Source organism: Spea bombifrons, chromosome 1, assembly GCF_027358695.1.
Source record: "Spea bombifrons isolate aSpeBom1 chromosome 1, aSpeBom1.2.pri, whole genome shotgun sequence".
NCBI lineage: Eukaryota > Metazoa > Chordata > Amphibia > Anura > Pelobatidae > Spea > Spea bombifrons.
The window spans coordinates 101,380,888-101,403,609 of record NC_071087.1 but is presented as its reverse complement, the minus strand read 5'-3'; the positions used below and the strand labels follow the sequence as shown (position 1 = coordinate 101,403,609).

Genomic DNA, 22,722 nt, shown 5'->3' with positions numbered 1-22,722 from the left:
GTGTGCTAGTATTTGGTATCAGCTTGTGTATGAGTGTTAGGTGTAAACCTGAGTCTGTGGTGTTTGAGTGCCATAGGTGACCCTAGAGTTAGTGATGTAAAGAGAGGAGGGAAAGGGATAGTATGCGTAGGCCCGTTTAAGCATATGGTGTTAGAGTGCGTTTACATTAGAAGTTAGTATGCAATGATGTATGTGTTTCAGTTATGGGGGGCATGAAATAAATACTGCACTCAGGAACCACTAACTGCCTCTATGTGTATTAATTTCAGAGCAGTATATGTCAAACATATATACAGTGGATATAAAAAGTCTACACACCCCTGTTAAATTGCCAGGTTCTTGTGATGTTAAAGAATGAGACAAAGATAAATCATGTCAGAATTTTTTCCACCTTTAATGTGACCTATAACGTGAACAATTCAATTGCAAAACAAACTGAAATCTTTGAGGGGGGGACAAAACAATAACCTGGTTGCATAAGTGTGCACACCATTAAACTAATACTTTGTTGAAGCACCTTTTGATTTTATTACACCAATCTTTTTGGGTAGGAGTCTATTAGTACGGCACATCTTGACGGGGCAATATTTGCCCACTCTTCTTGGCAGAAGCGCTCCAAATCTGTCAGATTGTGAAAAACATCTCCTGTGCACAGCCCTCTTCAAATCACCCCACACGTTTAATTGGATTCAGGTCTGGGCTCTGGCCGGGCCAGTCCAAAACGTTAATATTCTTCTGGTGAAGCCATGCTTTTGTGGATTTGGATGTGTGCTTTTATTCATTGTTATAAACTTCCTCTTCATCTTCAGCTTCCCAACGGACGCCTGAAGGCTTTGTGCCTAAATTGCCTGCTATTTGGAACTGTTCATAATTCCCTCCACCCTGACTAAGGCCCCGGTTCCAGCTGAAAACGGCTCCAAAGCATGATGCTGCCACCATCATGCTTCACTGTGGGTATGGTGTTCTTTGGGTGACCATCAGACCATAACACATTTTCCTACGTGCTTTTGGGGGGGACTTGATGTTTGTTTTTGCAAACTTCAGCCGGGCTTGGATGTTTTTCTTTGTAAGTAAAGGCTTCCGTCTTGCCATCCTACCCCATAGCCCATTCATATGAAGAATATGGGAGATTGTTGTCACATGTAGCACACAGCCAGTACTTGTCAGAAATTCCTGCAGTTCCTTTAATGTTGCAGTAGGCCTTTTGTAAGCCTCCCTGACCAGTTTTCTTCTATTTTTTTTATCAATTTTGGAGGGACGTCCAGTTCTTGGTAATGTCTCCACTTGATGATGACTGTCTTCACCGTGTTCCATGGTATATCTAATGCTTTGGAAATTCTTTTATACCCTTCTTCTGACTGATGTCTTTCAACAATGAGACCTCTCTGATGCTTTGGAAGCTCTCTGAGGACCATGGCTTTTGCCCTGCACTCCTACCTAAACATAAATAAGGTGACAAATAGTAGATTCCTAGTTCAAAAAAACATGGTGCTTGGCTGATAGCAAAGTAACAATAATCTAAAAGTAGTGAAGCCAGCACTCACGGTCTTCAATAATGCTTATTTTTTATTTGAAAGATGCCAAGATGCTATATAATATTGTATTTAACATGTTCACTCTCCAAAATACACAATTTTTGCCATTTTATATTTCTTCGCTAATGTTATTTAAAAAGCTTCTAAAACTGTTCCTTTGATTTGTTGCCGAGTAGTCATTGAATTTTCTAATCCAGACAGATTACCATGTTGCTTCTATTTTTAGGAGCTCGTCTGGTACTATGGCAGATGATCGGATTACTGCTATATGAGCCATGAAAAATACATTAATGTTTCAAAATAAAACTGTAGAAGAGCATTATGTACAGTAACAAAGCATTAGGCAGCAATGTGTATTATTAAACTAGTTAACATATATTTTGCTCTAATTTAAAATGCACTTTTGCTTTTTTCCACTGTCATGTTTGTTACTATTTTACTTTCACTAACAAAGAAGGTTTATAACAGGTCAATGTGATGCACTTTGCTTATATTGCCATTTTGCAAATCCCAAGTTCTTCTGAGTTTCAAGGTTGCCATCTACTGGTACATAGGGGAAAACGCTTTAAATGAAGATGAACTGCAGAGAAACAACTTTATGGCATGCAAGAACCAGCTCATCTAGTATTCCCACTAGTCCATTTAAAATATTAATAACACAGATGTATCCTTAAGCCCTCAACGACAAATGTGAGGACATGAGCATTTAATATGTATTTCTCCCACAGTAATTTTATCTTTTCCCTTTTGGAATATACAATAAAAAAAGCAATATGTTAGAAATGTCCATTTGTATACAGATTTTAATTAAATTTGACATTTTTCTCAATTCACACGAGTTTCTGAAAACAAAAAGGGACACCCAACAAAATAAATGAAAATGAAGCCGTGAGCTCGCTCACACACCCTCTCATATTCGCTTATGCTCTCTCTCAATGTCTCCCTTCTCATACAAATTAAGGAACGGGGAAGAAGCTGTTCCTGTGGCTCTGCCTTTTAGTCGAAGTGCTCCAAGAGGTGAGAATAGTGAAGACGACTCACGGAGAAAGAGAAGCATTTTTGCATCTCTTTCTCCACAAATCAATCTTTATTATTCTTGCATTGCTCTGTCTGCTTTTTAGGGCCTGTATTTGTGAAGACCTTTGGACTCCAAGGGTAGGCCCCTGCCTTTTAGTGAAAATATCACTTTTCAAACTATTATTTCTTATGAGTTTCCTCTATTTTCAAGAACAAACTGAAGTTCTATAAATAAAAGACTAGGATTGTAGAAAGTCCACGAAACAGTAAATTTTGGATGAGTTACAGTTATTACTGGCAAGCCCTGGCAAGTTTCTCCAGCAAAAAAGGGTGAGTCAATGTTTCTTACTGCAAATTTAACAAATTAAGATACATTTAAACTTGTCACAGCAGATTCAAAGCCAACTTTACATTTTACAGTATACCTACCAAAGTAGTATTAGCATTTCTGTTCAGTAATCAAGGACTTTCAGTAGTCACACAAGCTACAAATTGTAAATCTTATAATTTTTTCACGTTTAATAGAACCAGAGCAGGTATATGTTTTTCCTCTCTGACAATAATTGTCATACCTTTGGAGCACAAACACACTATATTGCCCATATCAAAGTGTTTGTAAGAAAAATAGTTTTTTCAAAGCACAGGTATTTTTTTTGTTGAAATATGACATTTACACTTTTATTTTTATTTACATAGGTCATTTACTAATAGATCTAATCATGTTTCCTGAAAAAATTAGATGTTGTAATCTGGATATAGCCAATGGCTCACACTTGCAAAAGTTCTTACATATCATTTTTTGCAAACAGGAACTAAAACAGAATTCTAAAACTCATGGAATACATTTTATAGAATACCGTATTTTTCGCTCTATAAGACGCACCTGCTGATAAGACGCACCTAGATTTTAGAGGAGAAAAAAAAGGAAAAAATATTTTGAGCTAAAAAATGGGCTAAAATATTTATTACAATAACTGAATAAGCTATGAACACAGTAAGACACACACAGACACAGTAAGACACACACAGACACAGTGAGACACACACAGACACAGTGAGACACACACAGACACAGTAAGATACACACACACACAGTAAGACACACACACACACAGTAAGACACACACACACACAGTAAGACACACACACACAGTAAGACACACACACAAACACAGTAAGACACACACACAAACACAGTAAGACACACACACAAACACAGTAAGACCTCCCTCCCTAACCCCCCTTCTCAGTATCTCCCCTCTAACTCCCTAACCCCCCCTTCTCAGTATCTCCCCTCTAACTCCCTAACCCCCCCTTCTCAGTATCTCCCCTCTAACTCCCTAACCCCCCCTTCTCAGGATCTCCCCCCCCCCCCGCCCCGGTCACTTACCTTAAACTCCTGTGTTGGAAGCGTGAGGCGTTTGTCTCGGGTGCCGGCGCTTTACGCTGGGCGCCGGCACCCGAGACAAACGCTTCCAACACAGGAGTTGAAGCGCTGAGGCAGGCGGCGGCGGCGGTGGCGGCGGCGGTGGCGGCCGCCGCCAGCAAAGGATTCCTGTATATCTGTCAGGCAGGGGGGCCCGAGAGTTGCCGAGCGGTTGTCTTCAGCAACCGCTCGGCACCCCTTGGGCCCCCCTGACTGGCAGAAATCCAGGACTCCTCTGCTGGCGGCCGCCACCGCCGCCGCCTGCCTCAGTTGCGACCCCGGATTTATCGGCGTATAACACGCAGGTAGGGTTTAAGCTCCGGATTTTAGTTAAAAAAGTGCGTGTTATACGCCGATAAATACGGTATATCGTTGCCCCCCCCCCTGCCTGCATCTTCGCTCCATAAGACGCGGCTGATTTTTCATCCTACTTTGGGAGGAAGAAAACTGCGTCTTATGGAGCGAAAAATACGGTAAGTATGGAATAAGCTTTGGAATACGATTTTAGGACTACTACACAATGAAACAGCAGAGGGCAGCATGAGCCAAATAATGATACTGTATATATGTGGGCGTACCACCACTTCACATCCTTTGACAGATCTGTATCCTCAGACAAGCACATTTCATAAATAAAAATAATCATATTAAAGAAAAATAAAGATACAGAAAACAAGTGACATTGTAAGCTTTACTAGTTTTCTAGCACAGGCCAAAAAAACCAAAGGCTTCATCTAGCCTGGGACATAAGTATTGCATAGATTAACTCCTCGTTAATGTGAATAAAAAGCCTACACAGTGAAGACATTTAAGCATGCATGGGATGGCATACGACCCTTGATTCTAAGACAAGATTACTGATTAATGTTTGAGCCTTTACAGCACATAAAACATTTTTAAAATGTTCTTCTACAAAAAGATTCCACCATGTAGGCACAACTTTCCATATATTTTATGGACAGAGGAACAACAATGTTATCATACTAGTAAATCTTATAAAAACTAACAGAAACAGAACATTTTAATATACAAATGACAATGAACCATTTCAATGCCTGTAAGGAAAGCCAGTATTATATTATCATTTAGGGCAACTTCTGTTGAAGTCACTGCATTCACAACATGCATGCTCCCCCTCTCTCCTGTCACTTTCTTCTCTGCAGCTTCACACTCTCACATACTGATTCCTTCTCTAGCTCCACCTCCCACCTCTTCTGTCAGTATATTCTGTGCAGATGTGCAAGAGATCAGAGGAGACCAGACAATGGCTAGAGAAGATGAGTGAGCAAGTGGGGGATAGGTACAAGACAGGAGGAGATGGTGAACGCACAGGCAGGACAAGGAGGGCAAAGAAGGCTGTGTGGAAGGGGTAGAGGACTGGGGGAGAGGGCAGGGGGCACAGGGAGAGTGACTTATTTTTGGGCAACAAATTTTGTTTTCAAATAAAAAGTGCCCTCTGAACCAAAAAGGTAAAAACAAATGAGCCAAAAACGAACTGAAAAATGTGTCTCTGTACGTAAGTCTATTGATTATACATTGTCTCATAACCTGTAAGCTTGCTAGATCTAGGTCCTTTTCTTCTTCTCACCAGTATGTCTTAATGTTATTGTCCATATGATACATATCATCAAATTTTATGTTAACTATTTATTTTAACTCATATATACATTATCATACCTCCTTGTGTGCATACCTAGAACGGGGAAAGCGCACCCTACAAAAAGAGTACAAACATGGCGGCGCCACTTAACCAGTTTGGAAGGAATTGTGAAGTCTATGATGTTTAGTCATAAGTAGCAAGTGTGACATATCTATGGACTTCACAATTTACAGGAAATTCATAAATGCATGAATTATGGCTGTGGCGAGCACAGGAGGGACGATACAATGAAAATAAGTTATTTGGACTGATATGTTTCCACCACACAAGGGGGAGGTCACTTATGGTACACCTCCCCTCCGCTTATACCACCTCTGGGCCGGCTTGGAAACTCGAGATGAACTGGGAAAGAGTATAAAATTAACGAGAGAAGATGGGTCAGTGTGCTTACTAGGGGCCAAGATCTAATTTTGAGTAAGTCGCCATCTTTCCTTGCCGGAGCCCTACGGACAGAGAAACTGTTACTTGACCATTCAGTGAGTAGTTAGGTTTTCTGTAATTTTCTCCTTTTTATTTTTATCTGTTGGTGTAAATAATCTGTTTATCATCTTTTTGTGTATGCACTGTGATTTTTTTTGTTCATAATAAATATTCCTTTATTAAGTTCTGCCTTTGTCTGGTAAAGACTCACGTTACCTGATTAGATCATTTTATCTGTAATTTGGGTACCAAGGCACCCCATTTCTAAATTGTCTTGGTGGTGGCAGCGTTATTTTGATATTTGTTATCTCATTATAGTTAAGTGCGGGTGGTATTAAGGGTGGATATTTGTATTTTTATCACTATTTTCGGTCTAGTGCAGACAGATAGTGAATTTTAACCCTTTTACCACCAGAACCAAGTCGCGCGCACGCTTGGAGTAGAGTGCGTTCGTGACACTATGTAGCATAGTTTTGGAATGTTCAGCTGTTGACTGTCCATGATGATCATATTGCATAATGATGAATTATTGGACCTGTACCATTTCAAGTAGTTTTTAAAATAAAGGATATATGGTTATTATTGACCATTACACATGAAAAACTCTAAAACTTTATCACGATTGCTCACTGACATTATTGTGTCTAGACATGCTAATTATATAAATGATGTGTCCTATAACCGTATAAGAAGAAAATCCAAATATAATGTGAATTATCTTTAAAGAAGTATGTCATCCAGGGCTTGGACTGAATGACCCTTGTTACATTTTAATTTTTGAATAAAGTGGCATCACATAGAACAGCTGAACTTAAACAGATAAAAAGGCATGCTATTTTTATAATACATTGTTAAAAGTTCATCTTTAATGTTGCTATTGTACCTTTACATGGACCGTTGCAAAGTGAGGATCTTACTCAGCTTACTGAATATCAGAAGTTGACCAATCATGCAAATAACTCTTTAAAGTGAATGTATGGAAAAATGTCCTTTGTGAACAAAATGTTTAGCCAGTTTCCTTCTAAGGATTTTTGTTTAATAAAAGAAAATAAGATGCTGACAGAATAAGCGTTACAGGAGTACTGGAAGAATTAAAACATATTAAGCCATTCCTAATATCATGTTAAACAAGTGAATATAAGGTATTAGACTCCAGGTGACAAGCAATATATCCAATAAGTCTATATGTAATTACTATAAGCATCTACCACAATTGGGACATTGGCCATATTGTACATGTTATGAATTGTCCTAATAAATGGGGCTCATTATTCATCTTTGCATATCGGCAGATCATAGGGTAAAGGGTTCTGATAGGACTAATACATTAGTATTAGTTCTCTATATATATCATTATCATTATCATTCTGAATAGCTTCTTTTATATTGGTGCAGGGTCATCATATCCACATAGAGCAACCAGAACTGTTTGGCAGTCTCCTTTGGTTCCCTCCTGTAAATAAAGAATACGTTCAATCAATACAACTACTGTACATCTGGCATAATGCCTCATAATTCAGTTATACAACATTTATATGTTGAGCTTTATGGATTTCTGAGTGTAAATGCCTTCTCCCAAGTACACAAAACAGTCAACTTGATTTAATTTGACTGCACGTTGCTGTGTTTTCCATTGCAACTTGAGTTTGTTGCATTAAGCAGAGTCAAGTTGAACATACTGGTTAGGATTGCAAAATAATTCCAGGGAAACTGGTACGAAGCCCTAAGTGTAGTCAATGCAACTAAAAGGGTTTCATTCCAAATAAAAAAGTTATTGCCCAACTCATCTATATTACTACAAAATTTGTGAAATCTTAAAACTAACCATGAGTGCTTCACGAAGAGATTTTCCATAAAGCTGTTTATATTGAGCTTTGATATGTTTCATGTCATTTTCTGAACGGGATACCATAATTCTGGTAAGTACTTTATAGTTTGTTACGGTGCCCTACAAATAAGCAAAAAGCAGGAAATTAAAAGTTCATGTCTTCTTTATTTATAAAAAAAAAATATACTGGATATATGAAAGCAGAGCTAATATATAATATCAGGAATGCTGCAAACCATTGTACCTTTTGCAATAGGATGTACCAGACTTTAATATTCCTAATAAAATATGAATGAGTCCTACAACAAATTCCTGAGATCCCACAACAGTAACAATACCTCCCTACATATATTGACCATTAACTACAAGCATCTGTCACTTGTCATTCAGCCACTTCCTTATCCATTCAACTATTTTAACTTCCTAAACCTAACACTGCAAAAGAGAGAAATGGCTAAGGGACGAATAATGGTGCAAAATATGAAGCACATATATTGAGATAGGGAGGTTGCGTGAAAGGGAGGAACTGGAACATATAATAGGTGAAATGGCGAAGATATGGGAGAAAAGTAGTGAGACGATAAAGGGTTTAAAAGAAAAGAAAAAAGCAAGAAAGAGGAAATAAAATACAAATGTTCTTTTTTTCACACGTTCTCTGTGAGTTTTTGCCAATAATATGCCTCTGCTGAATATGGCAATGAATTCAAGGCAAGCAAAGTTTTCCTGCTTCTCAAACCATAGCTACTATGGCCAATATAGGCTAAGATATACATATGTAGCCTTAAACAGGCTAACAGAATGTTGATTTATCAGTTGTCATACTTTTTTTTTTAGGATTTTTCCTAATTGAAAATTCAAACTCAAAACAAAAATACCTTCATTGCCAAATGCAGTTTTTCAGCAAAGAATCCTGGCATATTTGTTGCACATTTCACTAAAATTAAGAAAAGAAATGCAGGTTATATGTCTTTCACAGGAATTGAACAGTGAAATAAATCCATTGGGCAGCGTGTGGTGTCAAAATGAATTAGGAGATGTGTCTTTTTATATTTTCATATATCTATAATTTACTGTACCAAAGTTTAGGTATAGTCTCCATTATTTTTAGTGAGGCTCTTGACCTTCACTGCTAGTGGTTACATGACAGTATTGATTTTTGGGCACTGCCATGGGTAGCTGTGGGGAAGTGGGGTTCATGGGCCTATTGGGGAGATCCTCTGATCTCACATGACCAGCACACAGAGCTGTGAAGTCAATTAAGCAATGAACTGTTCCATATAGCATAAATGCACAATTTATCATGTACATTATTTAGAACTGACTGAGTCTAGGCATACCCGGGAACGTTCTTGTGGGATGCAGGTAGGAGGTCCACTGATGGTGGACGGTCCCGCTGAGGTCGGTGGATGGCCTCTCTCTGCCGCTGTGGGCGGTTCAGCAGATGTTGCTGGACATACGCTATCTTTAATGGGAAAGTGGGCAGGGAGTGGGGCATGCTGCAATGCCACTCCTGCGACCGAGTTTGCACTTGGTGACCTGGAAAAGTGGTATTTCGCCTGAGGAGTTCCCAGATATGAGCCTAAGCCAGACCATCCAGTGGATTTGCAGCCCCCCTGCAGACCTTATGCCTGGGAGGGAGTTGAAACCTCCCAAACAGATCTTTATGATTTGATCCTTAGCTCTGGAATATTGCATAATTCCATGATTTCAACAACGTTTTAATGTTTTTACATTCAGAGAAAATGTAACATGTTATCAACTATTATATTGGGTCAAGGGAGGGCTGGCGAGGAGGGGGGGCAACTGCATCGTGGCCTGTTCTCACTGGAACATTGTGGGTCACAAACAATAGCCATTTTGTGTATTTTACTAATAGTTTTACTAATAGTTTTAGATTAATAAGAATTTTATTCAGTATTTGCTGAAGAAGGCATCAAGATGACAAAGATCTGTTGCATGGGCCATTTGTTGCATGGGCCATCTAACACTGACACCACCCACACACTCTAACACATACACTAGCACACCACATTGTCTAACAATATATACTGACACCTCCAAAAACATACACTCACAAAAAATACACTGACGTACACAGTTTAACACTGTATACTAACAACCACCCACACACATACTCATTCTAACACCGTACATTGACACCAACATAGTCTAGTATTGTACACTAACAACCCCCCACATACATACAAATTCTATTTCCTCTCATGCGCACAAACACCATCCACTAACAAACAGAGTCTAACACTCTACACTGTCACACCACTTATTCTGAGATTGTACACTAACACACACTCAGACTATTTATTTTGGGGACGGCCTAAATTTTTGCGATGTTTACAGAGTTTGTGTGTATATTATAACAGATGTTAACATAATGTTCTCTTGACGCAAGTATGGACTCACTCCCAGACCTGTAATGTGCTTAGCATATAATACGATTTTAAAATATCTTTTTATACATACCAATTGCCACCAAGCAGCTCTCAATATCCCCCTTCAGCTGTAAATCTAAGGCCTGGTTGATGTCATGTTTGCTGTAAGTAGCATACCTTTCAAACACTAAACATATTAAATACAAAGAATTTGATAATCAACACATTGTGTTAAATTGGAGACAAAAAAGTTATCATAAGCAGTTTTATTATGTTAACTTAATGATAGTGACCCCATACTCCTATTGTAAGGCCAGGGTTCGATAAATCTGTGTATTGAATTACAGAAACAGACTGACATTTCTTAGTACCCAGAACAGCACAGCATAAATATAGTACTCAAAAAAAAAAAAGTATTAGAAACAAATGATCTACATTAACGCTTGTTGTACACAAGTACATGATATTCCAGAAAAAATGCATATTTTTGGCAATATTATTCAGTGATCGTTTTCAATTCTGAATTTCATCATAACTGAAAAAAAATCTAAAATAAGTTAATAAATAATAAGAAAGCATATATTTTTAGCATGTTTAGCTGACAATTCATACAGCAAGTGCTCTGTTCAATATAATTTATTTTTTACCTTTTCTTAAGTGTGGAAAACTGCAAGAAGTGAGAATCCTAATAAATACAGGGAGATCTGTTTTTTTATTCTTCTCTCCTGCTTCGTATAAAGCCTGATTGAAAGACATTGTATTAATTAGTATTTTGGTTTTGAGGTTTGTATCAAATGTCATTGTTTCTCTACAAAAGCACAACATACTATAAACTATTTGTTATAGTTTTTTTCATGTCAGTTACAGTTCCAAGTAATGTCTCATTATGGATTATTATTATTATTTGTTCCAATACAGTAACACAGTAACAGACCTTTGCATCCTCGTCAGCCAAGTCCTCGTTCACATAAACATCTTCACTACGTTCCCCCTGAAATTAAAAAGATTATATTATGCAACACATCAAATACATATAGGTGTCTTCTTGTAAAATCAATTAATTCACTGAATTTTTAGCTCAGTCCTGCCTAGAGGAAAAAATGATCACCTACAACACTTTATTTTGGCTTGATGGGCAACATTTGTGACACTTCAATAAGTCTTTTTGATCAAAGACTGTTAACAGCAACAGAAACCGTTCTACATTAAGCCCCTCATACCTTTAACAGAGCAAGTAGGGACTTCTGAAAATCTCCAGATGTATCAGCAATGATGTCTTTTTCAAGTTCAGTTTTATATTCTATAGGAAGAATTCAATAGAAATGTTTAAAATCACATTCAATATAAAAACATGCATAGTATCTACTGTATTTGCTCGATTATAAGACGACCCTGATTATAAGACGACCCCCCAAATTCTGAATATTAACTTATGAAAAAAAGAAAAAGCCTGAATATAAGACGACACTATAGGAAAAAAGTTTTACCAGTAAATGTTAGTTCATGTAAACTATGAGAACAATTGTTTGTTAATAAAAGCTATGATTGAGAAAAATATTTTGTTTTTTTTTTTTAACCTGCCCCCCCACTTATGCACATCTGCCCCCAGGCTTGCCATTCTGCCCCAGAAATGCCTTATACCCCATATATGCCACTGTGCCCCATGATATGCCTTTTAACCCTCTAAATGCCACTGTGCCCCATGATAATCCTTTTAACCCTCTATATGCCACTGTGCCCCATGATATGCCATTTGACCCCCTATGTGCCACTCTGCCTCCAGAAATGCCTTATACCCCTATATGCCACTCTGGCATTTAGGGGGTTAAAAGGCATATTATGGGGCAGAGTGGCATATAGGGAGGTAAAAGGCATTTCAGGAGGCAGAGTGGCATTAAAGGGGTTAAAAGGCATTTCACAGAGCACTCTGCCTCCAGAAATGCCTTACACCCCCCATTGAACACTCCCCCTCCCTCCTCCAAACTTACCGGTGCTTCTGAGTTGGGGGGGCGCATAACACAGGAGGATCCAGGTCCCCTGCATCCTCCTGTGTTATGCCCCCCCTCCAACTTACCGGTGCTTCTGAGTCCCCAGTGCTTAGTGCGGGAAGCGTGTAGAGCTCTACACGATTGTATCGTGTAGAGCTCTACGCGATTGTATCCTGTAGAGCTCTACACGCAGCCCGGACTAAGCACCAGGGACTCAGAAGCACCGGTAAGTTGGGGGGGCATAACACAGGAGGATCCAGGTCCCCTGCATCGCTGCGGGGGATCTGGATCTTAGTCTCATAATCAGACCTATTTGAGGTCTGATTATAAGACGACCCTGATCATCTAATATTGCCACTGACTTGGTTCTTTGAAAATAATAACTTTTGAAATCAAATGTAATACAAGATGAAATTAATACAATATTTAAGTTGAAGAAATACCTTCTTTGTAGACGGTATGAATTTGCTTTATCTGTTGATTGCTCCTTGAGACACAAACTTCAATTAAGGCATCTTCATCTGTTCCCATACCCTGTGTAAATATAAAATACTTATGCTTTTATCAGTGCTTTTGGTAAACATTAAATTAACAGTAGTGAAAGTATAATCTGCTTCTTTTTTAAAAAGATTCATAGTAATGGCATTCCAAGGAATGGAAAGATGCTCTGACCCAGTCGTCTAGCCATCACAATCTGGCCCTTTTCAGATGCTTATGCTTGTACCATTTTTCCTGCTTTTAACACATCAACTGTTAACTTGCTGCCTAATATATCCCACCCATTGTCAGTTTCCATGATAACAAGATTATCAGTAATATTTGTTTATTGAGGTGGTGTAATTTTGTGAGTTTCTCTTGCAAGTTCTCATTTAACTCACATGCCCTCATCTGAAATTGGCAACATTTTTAGGTGCATGCCCTAGCAAGCAACATAGCATATTAATAAATTTTTGTTGCCAGTGTTATCAAGTGAGTGCGTGCAACCCCAGTTGAGTCTGGTCAGTTAAGTTAACCCTTATTTATAAATATAAATAAATAAAAAATATTTAGTGAACAGACAACAATGTTCTATTGTTTATTTTTTTATATATTAAGTTCATTTACAGTATGCCTAATGTAATAGCTTACCTTTATTGCGGTTCTTAGTATATCAGCATCATCATGGACAAGGGCTCTTAATAAAGCCAAAATCATGTCTCTGAGTTGGCCAGAAAGAGTTTTATTAAGTACTTCATCCAGAGGCTGTAATAAAAAGTAAACATGGTAAAATTATATGTGTGTGTGTATATACTGTATATATGGACATAGACAAAACAGCACATTCACTTTGCAATCATAGGAATTGTTTTCCTTTATCAGATAGAAGGAAAACACTTTGGAGACGTTGTGCCCCATAACACGTGTGAGGTGCTTTCCATAAAGTTCCCATGGGAAACAGTGGGAGCCTTCCATAATATAAATAGATTCAATTTTAGCTTTAATTGTAAATCTGAATAATGCAGGGTTACCTTTCCATTCTTTTTCTGATAAGCAGCCTTTATCTCCTGTCGTTGCTCGTTTGTTCTTTTTGTTAATATGTCAATAATTGTTCCTTCTTTGACATCTATAATATAAAATCAAGTTTGAAATAAAAATGTTACTGCTCATTAGATCACCCTATTGATTGCTATATAATGGTATTTTGTTAAACTTCCCACTGGAATCACTTTTAGTAAAACCACTGATGTATCATTTCTTGTTTGAGAGAACAAAATAAAGAAAAGAATGAAACTACTCGTCAGACACAAAGGAATTCACCGCTGTGCGCTTAGAGCCAGGTCTGAACTAGCCATAAGGCACACCGAGCAAATGCCCAATGGGCCAGTGCCAGATGACAAGGGATACTTACCTTACTGCATTTGCGAGTGAAAGACCATAGCATGTGGCGGCGTGTATACATCCAGTGGCCACTTGTATATCATTAGGGGACACTGGCCTTAGAGTGCCAGGGCCACTTTTCTCAATCTGCACTGGCCAGAGGACATAACTTTCAATAGCTTAAGAAGGGGTTTTCCTTGCTGTCATCCTCATCAGTGATTAATAGCATCTTGGAAAGGATGGACAAGATATCTTTTTTTTTCAGACTTGATGATTATATAAGTATAGGAATTATGTATAACTATACATTCTGGGACAGTTAAAAATTGTTTATCACCTTATCAACCACTGGAATGACCAGTTTTGACCAAGGCTGGTTGTTTACACTTACCAACAAAAGCAGTTTTGTGCTTTATGATTTCCCTTGCCCTCATTTAGAGTACTAATATATTTTTTTTCATAAGAATCAGAGATTTCATTTTAAAATACATCTATGCTTATAAAACAATATTTGATTGCACTAAGATATAAATATCCATATTTTACCACACTGATATGGAAACCGCTTACAATTCCTGTAAGCAGTAGTTGTCTGCAAATATTTTAACTCGTCTCTAAAAATCAAAGTGCTGAAATATATGAGAGTGTATAGTATTTTTGTGGAGATAAGTAACATTTACACCGAACTGTATAAATAAACATATAAATACACAATGGAATTTCCTGGGTTCCCCTGATATTTACCGGGCTATCAAATAAATATCATGTTAGAGCTTTTCCTTTTAGCAAATGTTTGATCATTAATTTAATACATCTCTACAAAAGCTCTCATATCTTACCCTTTGAAGTCATAGCCTTGTCCAAAGCATCAACATCTTCAGCGGGATCAAATTTTGGACGTGGCTTCGATTCTGTTCCACCATGTACCGCCTGGCTTTCCTGCTATGGAACAGAATTGAGAAAAAAAAAGTTCTAATAAATAAATTGGTGCATTGATATTGGTTGACATAATTGCCGTTTTATGCTTCTTAACTTTACTTGTTCTACTTACAGTTGGGTGCAAATGTGTCTGTTGACTGGACAGTAGAATTTGCTGAACCACAGAGCTTGTTTGTTGCTCCATTATTCTACAATGAAAATTTACATGTATTAATATGGACATTTATGTGTTGATTTCACACATCTACTGTGGTTTAGCTTTATTGTGATGCTCTCTTTGTGGAAGATTCTTTAGACCATGAATATGCGATGCAATTCCAGACATCAGTCCTTGAAAAGGACATAATGGAACTAGAAAAGGTACATATGATGGCTACAAAATGAATAAGGGGAATGGAAGTTATGAAGAAAGACTAATAAAGTTGCCTCTATATACCCTAGAAAAACAGGGTCTTTAAAATATTATAACATTGTATGAATATGTGTAGAGCCAATATATAAACCTCCCTAGCGTCCTGTTTGTTAGTAGAAATGTACAAAGAACAAGAGGATATCCCCTGAGACTGGAAGAGCGAAGATTTTATACACAACAAAGGAAGGGATTCTTTACAGTAAGGGCAATAAAAGTATGCAATTCACTGCCAAGTGAGGTGATACTATCAAATAAAATGCATGCATTCAAAAGGGGTCTGGATATATTTTTTAAAAAAAAGCAAAACATGAACTTGATGGACTAAGGTTAGATTTTTTTCAACCCTAATTACTATGATACTGTACGTTGATACTGTGAGTTTGGTTTGAATCTAGGAGCCAGCTCTTTTTTTAACAATAAAACATCCAAATCTAATCTTTACATGTAAACATGCTTGGAAATGTATTCTCATATTTTGTTTTAATTAGCAATACCTGCAAAAAGTATTCCAAACATGAACTGTTATGGACTGTGTTGAAGGTTTACAGCAAATCTACTTTAAATTCAGTCTAAGCAATGCATTTGTTTGGCTTCTGCAAAGCATTATACCCATGGACTTATAGACAATGTGTAAATTGCTTGCCTGACAGTGAGTCACAATGGAAGCAAAACGTAAAGCAAATTTTCCCTCCAAAAGGGAATCAACAACCCAACATCTATATTCTACCCTCTCCTAGGTCTCAGAGACCCAGAAAAGCACCAGACATACAAACTGTTAGCTTCAAGGCCATTGTTATTGCCACGTAAAATTTGTGATATTTCTGGAATTTGCATAATAAACAAGAGAACAACAAACAACAATGACATAGAAAAGAAAGATGCTTGGGTATTGCTGGGGGTAATGTTTCCAAAATGTTAAATAGTAACGGAATTTTAATGCAGAACCTCTCAGTAGCCTAAAAGAAACGAGCACATTGGAAAAACTCCAATGGAGATCTGTGCACATGACAACAATGGAAAAGATATTCAATGTACAGTAACAGTCATACAGGATGTATTATGGTAACTATTCCACATGTTGGTTGTCTAGTGACTCCCAAGGGATTTCTTCAACTGTTTGTCACTTATTGTAACATTAAGGGCAAGCCACACTAGGAAAGAAATACTTGTGGCTTGGCATCTGCTAACATGGAGCAAGATTAGAGATGACAGTAGCAGCTATACATCTTTTTAATAACAAAAGAAAAGGGGAAAATATCCATGGCCAACAGTTTGAACAGCAACATTGTGATTATAAAAAAAGGAGATGCAGCTCATTTAAACAGCACTGCAGGTATAGATCAACTGAATAAGACATAAAAACCCTGTATTAGCAGGTATACAATAAAAATGTATGGAAACATAGCATAGCAGGTACAGATCAACTGGAAATCACATGTAAACTCAGCACTGAAGGTATAGATCAAATAAACAACACATGAAAGAGCAAGGCATACAAGCCCTATATTTGCAAGTATTCATAAATTATGTATGGAAACATAGCATTCAGGGTGACATCATATTCTGGCGCTCAGCATGAAGCGCCCGCACCAGGACAGAGGCCTTCCGCTCCCACCACTGCAGTCAGGGCAGCGCTGAAGCGGGTGGCGGAAGGGAGCAGAGGAGACAGAGGGGCGCCGAGCTGTTGCTAAAAACTCTATCCTGAACGACCGCTCGGCTCCCCTCTCTCTCCTCTCTGCCTGGGTACCATATGGCATTTCGATTGGGGGGATTCGTATGGTCCTGGGGGGATTTCCTTATTATTGGCCCCCCTGCATGATTTACTGGGGGGATCTGCCCCCTGAGTCTTTACATCAGGAAACATCAGGCATATAATTTCTCAAAGAGCAGCCTGTACCTGTGCTTGTCCAGCTCTACTTATGGGTCATGTGTCAAAAAACATGCAACTGTTGAATACTGAATGTTGAAACTTGATTTTCCTTTCCTCTCATTTTTTCTAAGGTTTGGCATGCATTGTTATGCTTCCAAACTTGGGAAACACCCATGGGATAGGTTATTACATCTGTTTTAACTCCTTTTAAAAAAAAACAAGTTAAAACATATGGGTGTGTTCTGTTGGCTTATTGTCTGATTAGCATAATTCAGAACGCTGAGTACAGAATTCCCATAGATTAGTTTCATTGCCTGGTCTACTTTTTTGGCATTCTTCATTTATCCTCAGGCTTTTAGTGACGTAATGCAGAATTGTGTAATATTCAACTTAATTAGCTTGTTTTCTGGTGTTACGCAAAATATTACTTTGTAGAGTTACTGTGAATTACTTGAATGACTAAAAAAATTATATGAAGTACAGTCAGGCAGCTTTAACGTACTAACCAGTATCCACAAATTGTCATAGATAATCCCTAGATGGGGCTTCTCAAAAAAGAATTTGTTGCAGGTTGAAAATTGGGTGTTAATCATGGAAACGGCACTTTAGATTTTGGATAAATAATGCATCAACACACAGTTTTAAAGACTGTCACAGTTAGTATAGGTTTTATGTTGTATCTTTGTACTTAGAATTAAATGCTGTGTTGCTTTTTGCAGTACTTATATACCTAGGCATAATGAGTGCAACCTAATAAGTAATGCAACCTTATAATAATGATACCTGGTCAGAAAAGAAACCATTAGCCCAAGAACTTATTATTATTATAAGTAATTCCTTATTCCTGGTATATTATTACCAGGAAAACTGATAACTGCTTTAGGAAACTAAAATTAAACATATCAGCGTAAAAACAGTTTTCCAACAGAACAACTATATTTTATATTGCAAAGTGGCAATGTGATACATTCACTATATCCATGAAGACAATTTAAAATGTAAGATGTAATATATATATATATATATATATATATATATATATATATATATATATATATATATATATATATATATATATCCACCCAACAAATGAAACATACCTCTGTGATGATCTGAGACACACAGCAACACAAGTACAGCACAAAGCAAAGACCTGTGCATTTTATACTGATTATGGGCCACACCTTTCAAGTGGGAAAAATGCTTCAGGAAATGAATTAGATGGATTGTTTGAAAAAAATTCCCTTTAATAAAATGTTCTCATTTTTAACTGAATAGATAAATGCCTCCTCGTTTAGTTTCTTTCTGTATGTTTTTTTAACTAAAACCACAAATATGTTTGCAACACTTTTCACAAACAAATATGGAGTGTTAATGTCTCAGACTGTGAGATAAAGTATTATTTTTCAATCTGATGATTTTAAGGGTCAGATTCAACATTGACTTCCCTTGATATACAATATATTAGCTGACCTGAAGAAGTCCTTTACACTTCAAAACCCACTTCTTCAGAGAAGCCACACCATCTTATCTGCTAGAACTTCCTTGTCATTGATACAACCACCACACTACCTCTCACCCTTTCTTTGTGTTTGTCACCCAATTCCCTCAAGATTGTAAGCTTGCCAGCAGGGCTCTCTCCACCTAATATATCGGTTTGTCTTAGTCTGTCAATTCTCGTCTTGTCATACCCCTCGAATATATGTATTGTATTAAGAGCTGCGTAAATTGTTGGCACAATATAAATAAAAGATAATAATAATAATAATAATAATAATTATACACTTGATGGTTGTAACATATAACCTTGGCTAGTTCAAGTAAAAGTAAGCCAAAAAAGACTTGTTTTGCCAAACATTTGTTTGGTACATAGAATTTGTCCTAGTCAGTCTGATCCATCAAATAAAAATTCTGTCCAACATCACAATGATGAATTGGCCCAATTTGATCAGGACAGTTCTAACAACCAGATCTCTAATGCATGACTTCTCCCAACACAAAGCAGAGCCGCACAAACTTGTCAGTGTGCATGTTGTTGAGAGTTGGCTGATATCTTTTTTGAGGAGGACATCTTTGTGTGGTGTTGGCATAGAGTGCCATATAGCTTAAAGTTGGCTCACTGTCAAATTTTGGGTGGAGCATGGTTTTAGGCGATATTATTGACCTAAGTCATTGAAAAATGCTAACTTTCAGGATTACATTTAAGGTCCCAGTTTTGATGTTGAGAGCAAAGGTAAGAATTAATGATAACTACAACATCTCTAAACATCAAATATCCTGGCTGATTTCCAGTCATGACCTCCTTCTATGTAGGGGTTAAACAGCCTACAACAATACAGGTTGTGAATACAGTTATAAACAAATTCATTTCTCATCCTTATGGGGGGTATGTGTCTTCCTCAACTTGGGAGTTTGAGGGTTTTGCGCACTGCACTCTTCTGAACAGAGTGTTCCGATGTTGTTCCGGGAATCTGTTGGAGCCACTCTCCCAGCTTAGGAGTCATGGCCCGAGTGCTCCTATGACCACTGGGACCACTTTGGCCTTCTCTAGTTCTATTTTAAGGCTCTGATACTTCTCCAGTTTCTCATACTCCTCCTTCTGATGTTGTTGTCACTTGGCACCACTATATCTGTCCACTGGTGCTTGTCTACCGCCATAATGTTGAGCTGATTGGCCAGCACCTGCTTGTTCGTCTGGATCTGCATGTTTCACGGTATCTTAACCCTGCTGTTGTCCACAACTCTCTGTGGAATCTCCCATTTGGATATGGGAGGGTTTAGTTCATACTATGTACAGATGTCCCTGTACACAATGCCAGCCACTTGGTTTTGCCATTCAGTGTTTGCTGTTCCTGCGAGCATCTTACACTTCACCACGATGCGTTGGACCATCTCAGAAGCCTCTCTACATAGTCTGCACCTTGGGTCCTGTTTGGTGAGCTGGATGCCTGCCTGTATGGATCTGGTGCTTAGTCCCTGCTCTTGTGCTGCCTAGGTTTTCTAGGAAGAGTTTATACATATTACTAAGCTTCCTAAAAATTTAGTTTACATAGATATGCATGGATAGCTCCATGTTTGTAGGGGACCTAAGTGTAAAAATTAAAAAGACCACATGGACTTACTCATGCACAAACTAAAGAATGCTATATATATCTTCATATTTTGTATCATCAATAATAGTATAACATTATTGCACCAGGACGCAATAGAAATTCATAAAGGTTATTGGAATAACCCACTAATTGTGGCATTCAAACATTGGCATCAAATGTCCTTATGAAGACCATCACAAGAAAAGTAAAATCCTTACAAGCATGCATACAAACATGCAAAATCTTGGCCAGGAGGTGGTATTTATACCATTTAGTAATAAGCCCTGACAAGCATGCTGTAGATGGGTTTGGCAATATTGGCTTCAGCACAGTGCCTTTGCCAATGAACAAAGGATGGGCACAATCCAGAGCTAAGCCAAGTATTGCTTGCCAAGCTATACTGCTAAGAAATACAGTTAAGCAATTCAAAATACCCAGGCTATAGAAGAATAGCGAGTTTTGCCACTAATTTCCAACTTACATTTGTGTTTGCCATTCTACTCTGCTTTGAAAGGAAAAGGGTGTGGTTTTATCTAGAAGTCAGAGGTATCGTGCTTTATATTGTAAAGTGAAGAAATGGTATAGGTGACCGTATTAGAAAATATAACCATCACTTACCAGCCATAGGTCCAGCCAATTAGTTTAAAATAATAATAAAAAAGGGTGGAAGGTAGGGTTCAGTTGCATTTCTGTGTGCTTAACAGCCCAATCAAAAGCAAGCCTTAAGGCCAGAAGATCAAGTTTGTGCAATATTGTTGTACATTAAAATGAAAACACGTTAATAAATCTAATTTTGTAGGTGACGTGTGACCTCAAAAATACTCAAAAATGTTCATCATATTTTCTAGAGGTGACAAAAAACTATGTATGATGTCATAGGGGATGGGTTATTTTATAGATGGGTATGCATGACCACCACGTTCTGACAGGATTGTTGTAAATGAGTCAAAGTGGGTTAGGTGTTTTGCATAATACAAGACAATTTGGTATTATTGTAACATCACTTATTGTTCTACAACTCCCAGAGAGACAATGTGTTCAATGAATGGCTAACCAAGGCAAGTCTAAACTGTCAAGAGGACTGATTTTGATCTGTTTCGGCGAGTTCAACCTAACTGTGTGTGTGTGTGTGTGTGTGTGTGTGTGTGTGTGTGTGTACTGGATTTCATGTGTCCGGTGTGCCCTACTCCCTCACTGATCACTAAGGACATATTCTGACAATAAGAAATACACATTTGAATAGGGACAGCAACGATCAGCCTTACTAAAAAGACAACAATTTAATTAGAATAAGTGGTTGGGTGAGCAGGCAAAAAAACTAAAATAAAAATATATAGATATCTTCAAGAGGTATACAGATATCTTCAAATTATGTTGAATAATGCCACCAATGACTCAATTATCTATTTTGAGTAATTGGTGCTAAATTAGATAATAGATCTTTTACATTTAGCCCAACTTCGTGATTTGTTTATTCTACTAAAGACTTTAATAAATAGGGTCAGTGCTCATAGGCATTTAATCAAATGTAACAAAGTCTGATGGTACCTACCCTTGGTGAAGGATACATTAGAACATTGTTTCTTTTGGGCAACACATTTTATTTCCTGAGCCCTTGGCTTGGACAAAATTTGCTGAGTTTTCTTCATTTTGAAATGAAATTTGGTAGCGTGCAGGAAGTCTCTGCCACCTTTCAGACTTGAAATTCAACAAAGTTTACTCCAAGCATCAGCATCTCTGCTAGCTGTACAACAGAAACCTACTGTGTGATTTCATTGGTGACTTCACAGTGGTTCACCTGTGCCAATTAAGATCCCCAGGGTCATGAAAGATCCCTAAGGGGGTCTCTACACTGTGTGTAATGCTCTGCAGGCAAAAAAAGAGGCATATGTTTGTGATAGAAACTCTCTAAATGGTTAACATACTGATATGTCTGGAGAGACAGATAATGTGAACTCTGTACTGAGAATTATCACTAAATACCATATTGGCTCGATTATAGGCCTCACCCGATTATAGGCCGCACCCTAAAAGTTAGGTGTGTTTTTTTAAAAAAAAAACCGCACCTATTAGTGGAATAGTAAAACAGTATTCTAACACACTGTATTTTAACATGGTTTGGTATCTATTATGCAGTTAGTCAACATATATGTTACATACAAACAGAAAACCAATAGCCATTTTAATGCACCTTACTTATAGATATGCCACCCTGCCCCCCCTCCAGATATGCTGCCACTCAGGCCCCCCCCTCCAGATATGCTGCCACACTGGCCCTCCCACCTCCA

At 37.8% G+C, this 22,722-nt stretch overlaps 1 protein-coding gene across 1 annotated transcript; it reads right to left on the bottom strand.

Moving 5' to 3' along the window:
* Positions 1-7,072: 7,072 nt before the first annotated feature.
* LOC128496904 (annexin A1-like) lies at positions 7,073-18,487 on the bottom strand. Its single transcript, XM_053466733.1, has 13 exons — positions 18,443-18,487; positions 15,173-15,248; positions 14,961-15,063; positions 13,773-13,867; positions 13,393-13,506; positions 12,708-12,798; positions 11,497-11,576; positions 11,211-11,267; positions 10,924-11,017; positions 10,368-10,463; positions 8,762-8,820; positions 7,884-8,006; positions 7,073-7,511 (listed from the first exon to the last, which is right to left on the bottom strand). Exons 2-13 carry the CDS (start codon positions 15,242-15,244, stop codon positions 7,440-7,442), a joined length of 1,056 nt encoding a protein of 351 aa, XP_053322708.1. The 5' UTR covers positions 15,245-15,248; positions 18,443-18,487; the 3' UTR covers positions 7,073-7,439.
* Between the last annotated feature and the right edge of the window lie 4,235 nt (positions 18,488-22,722).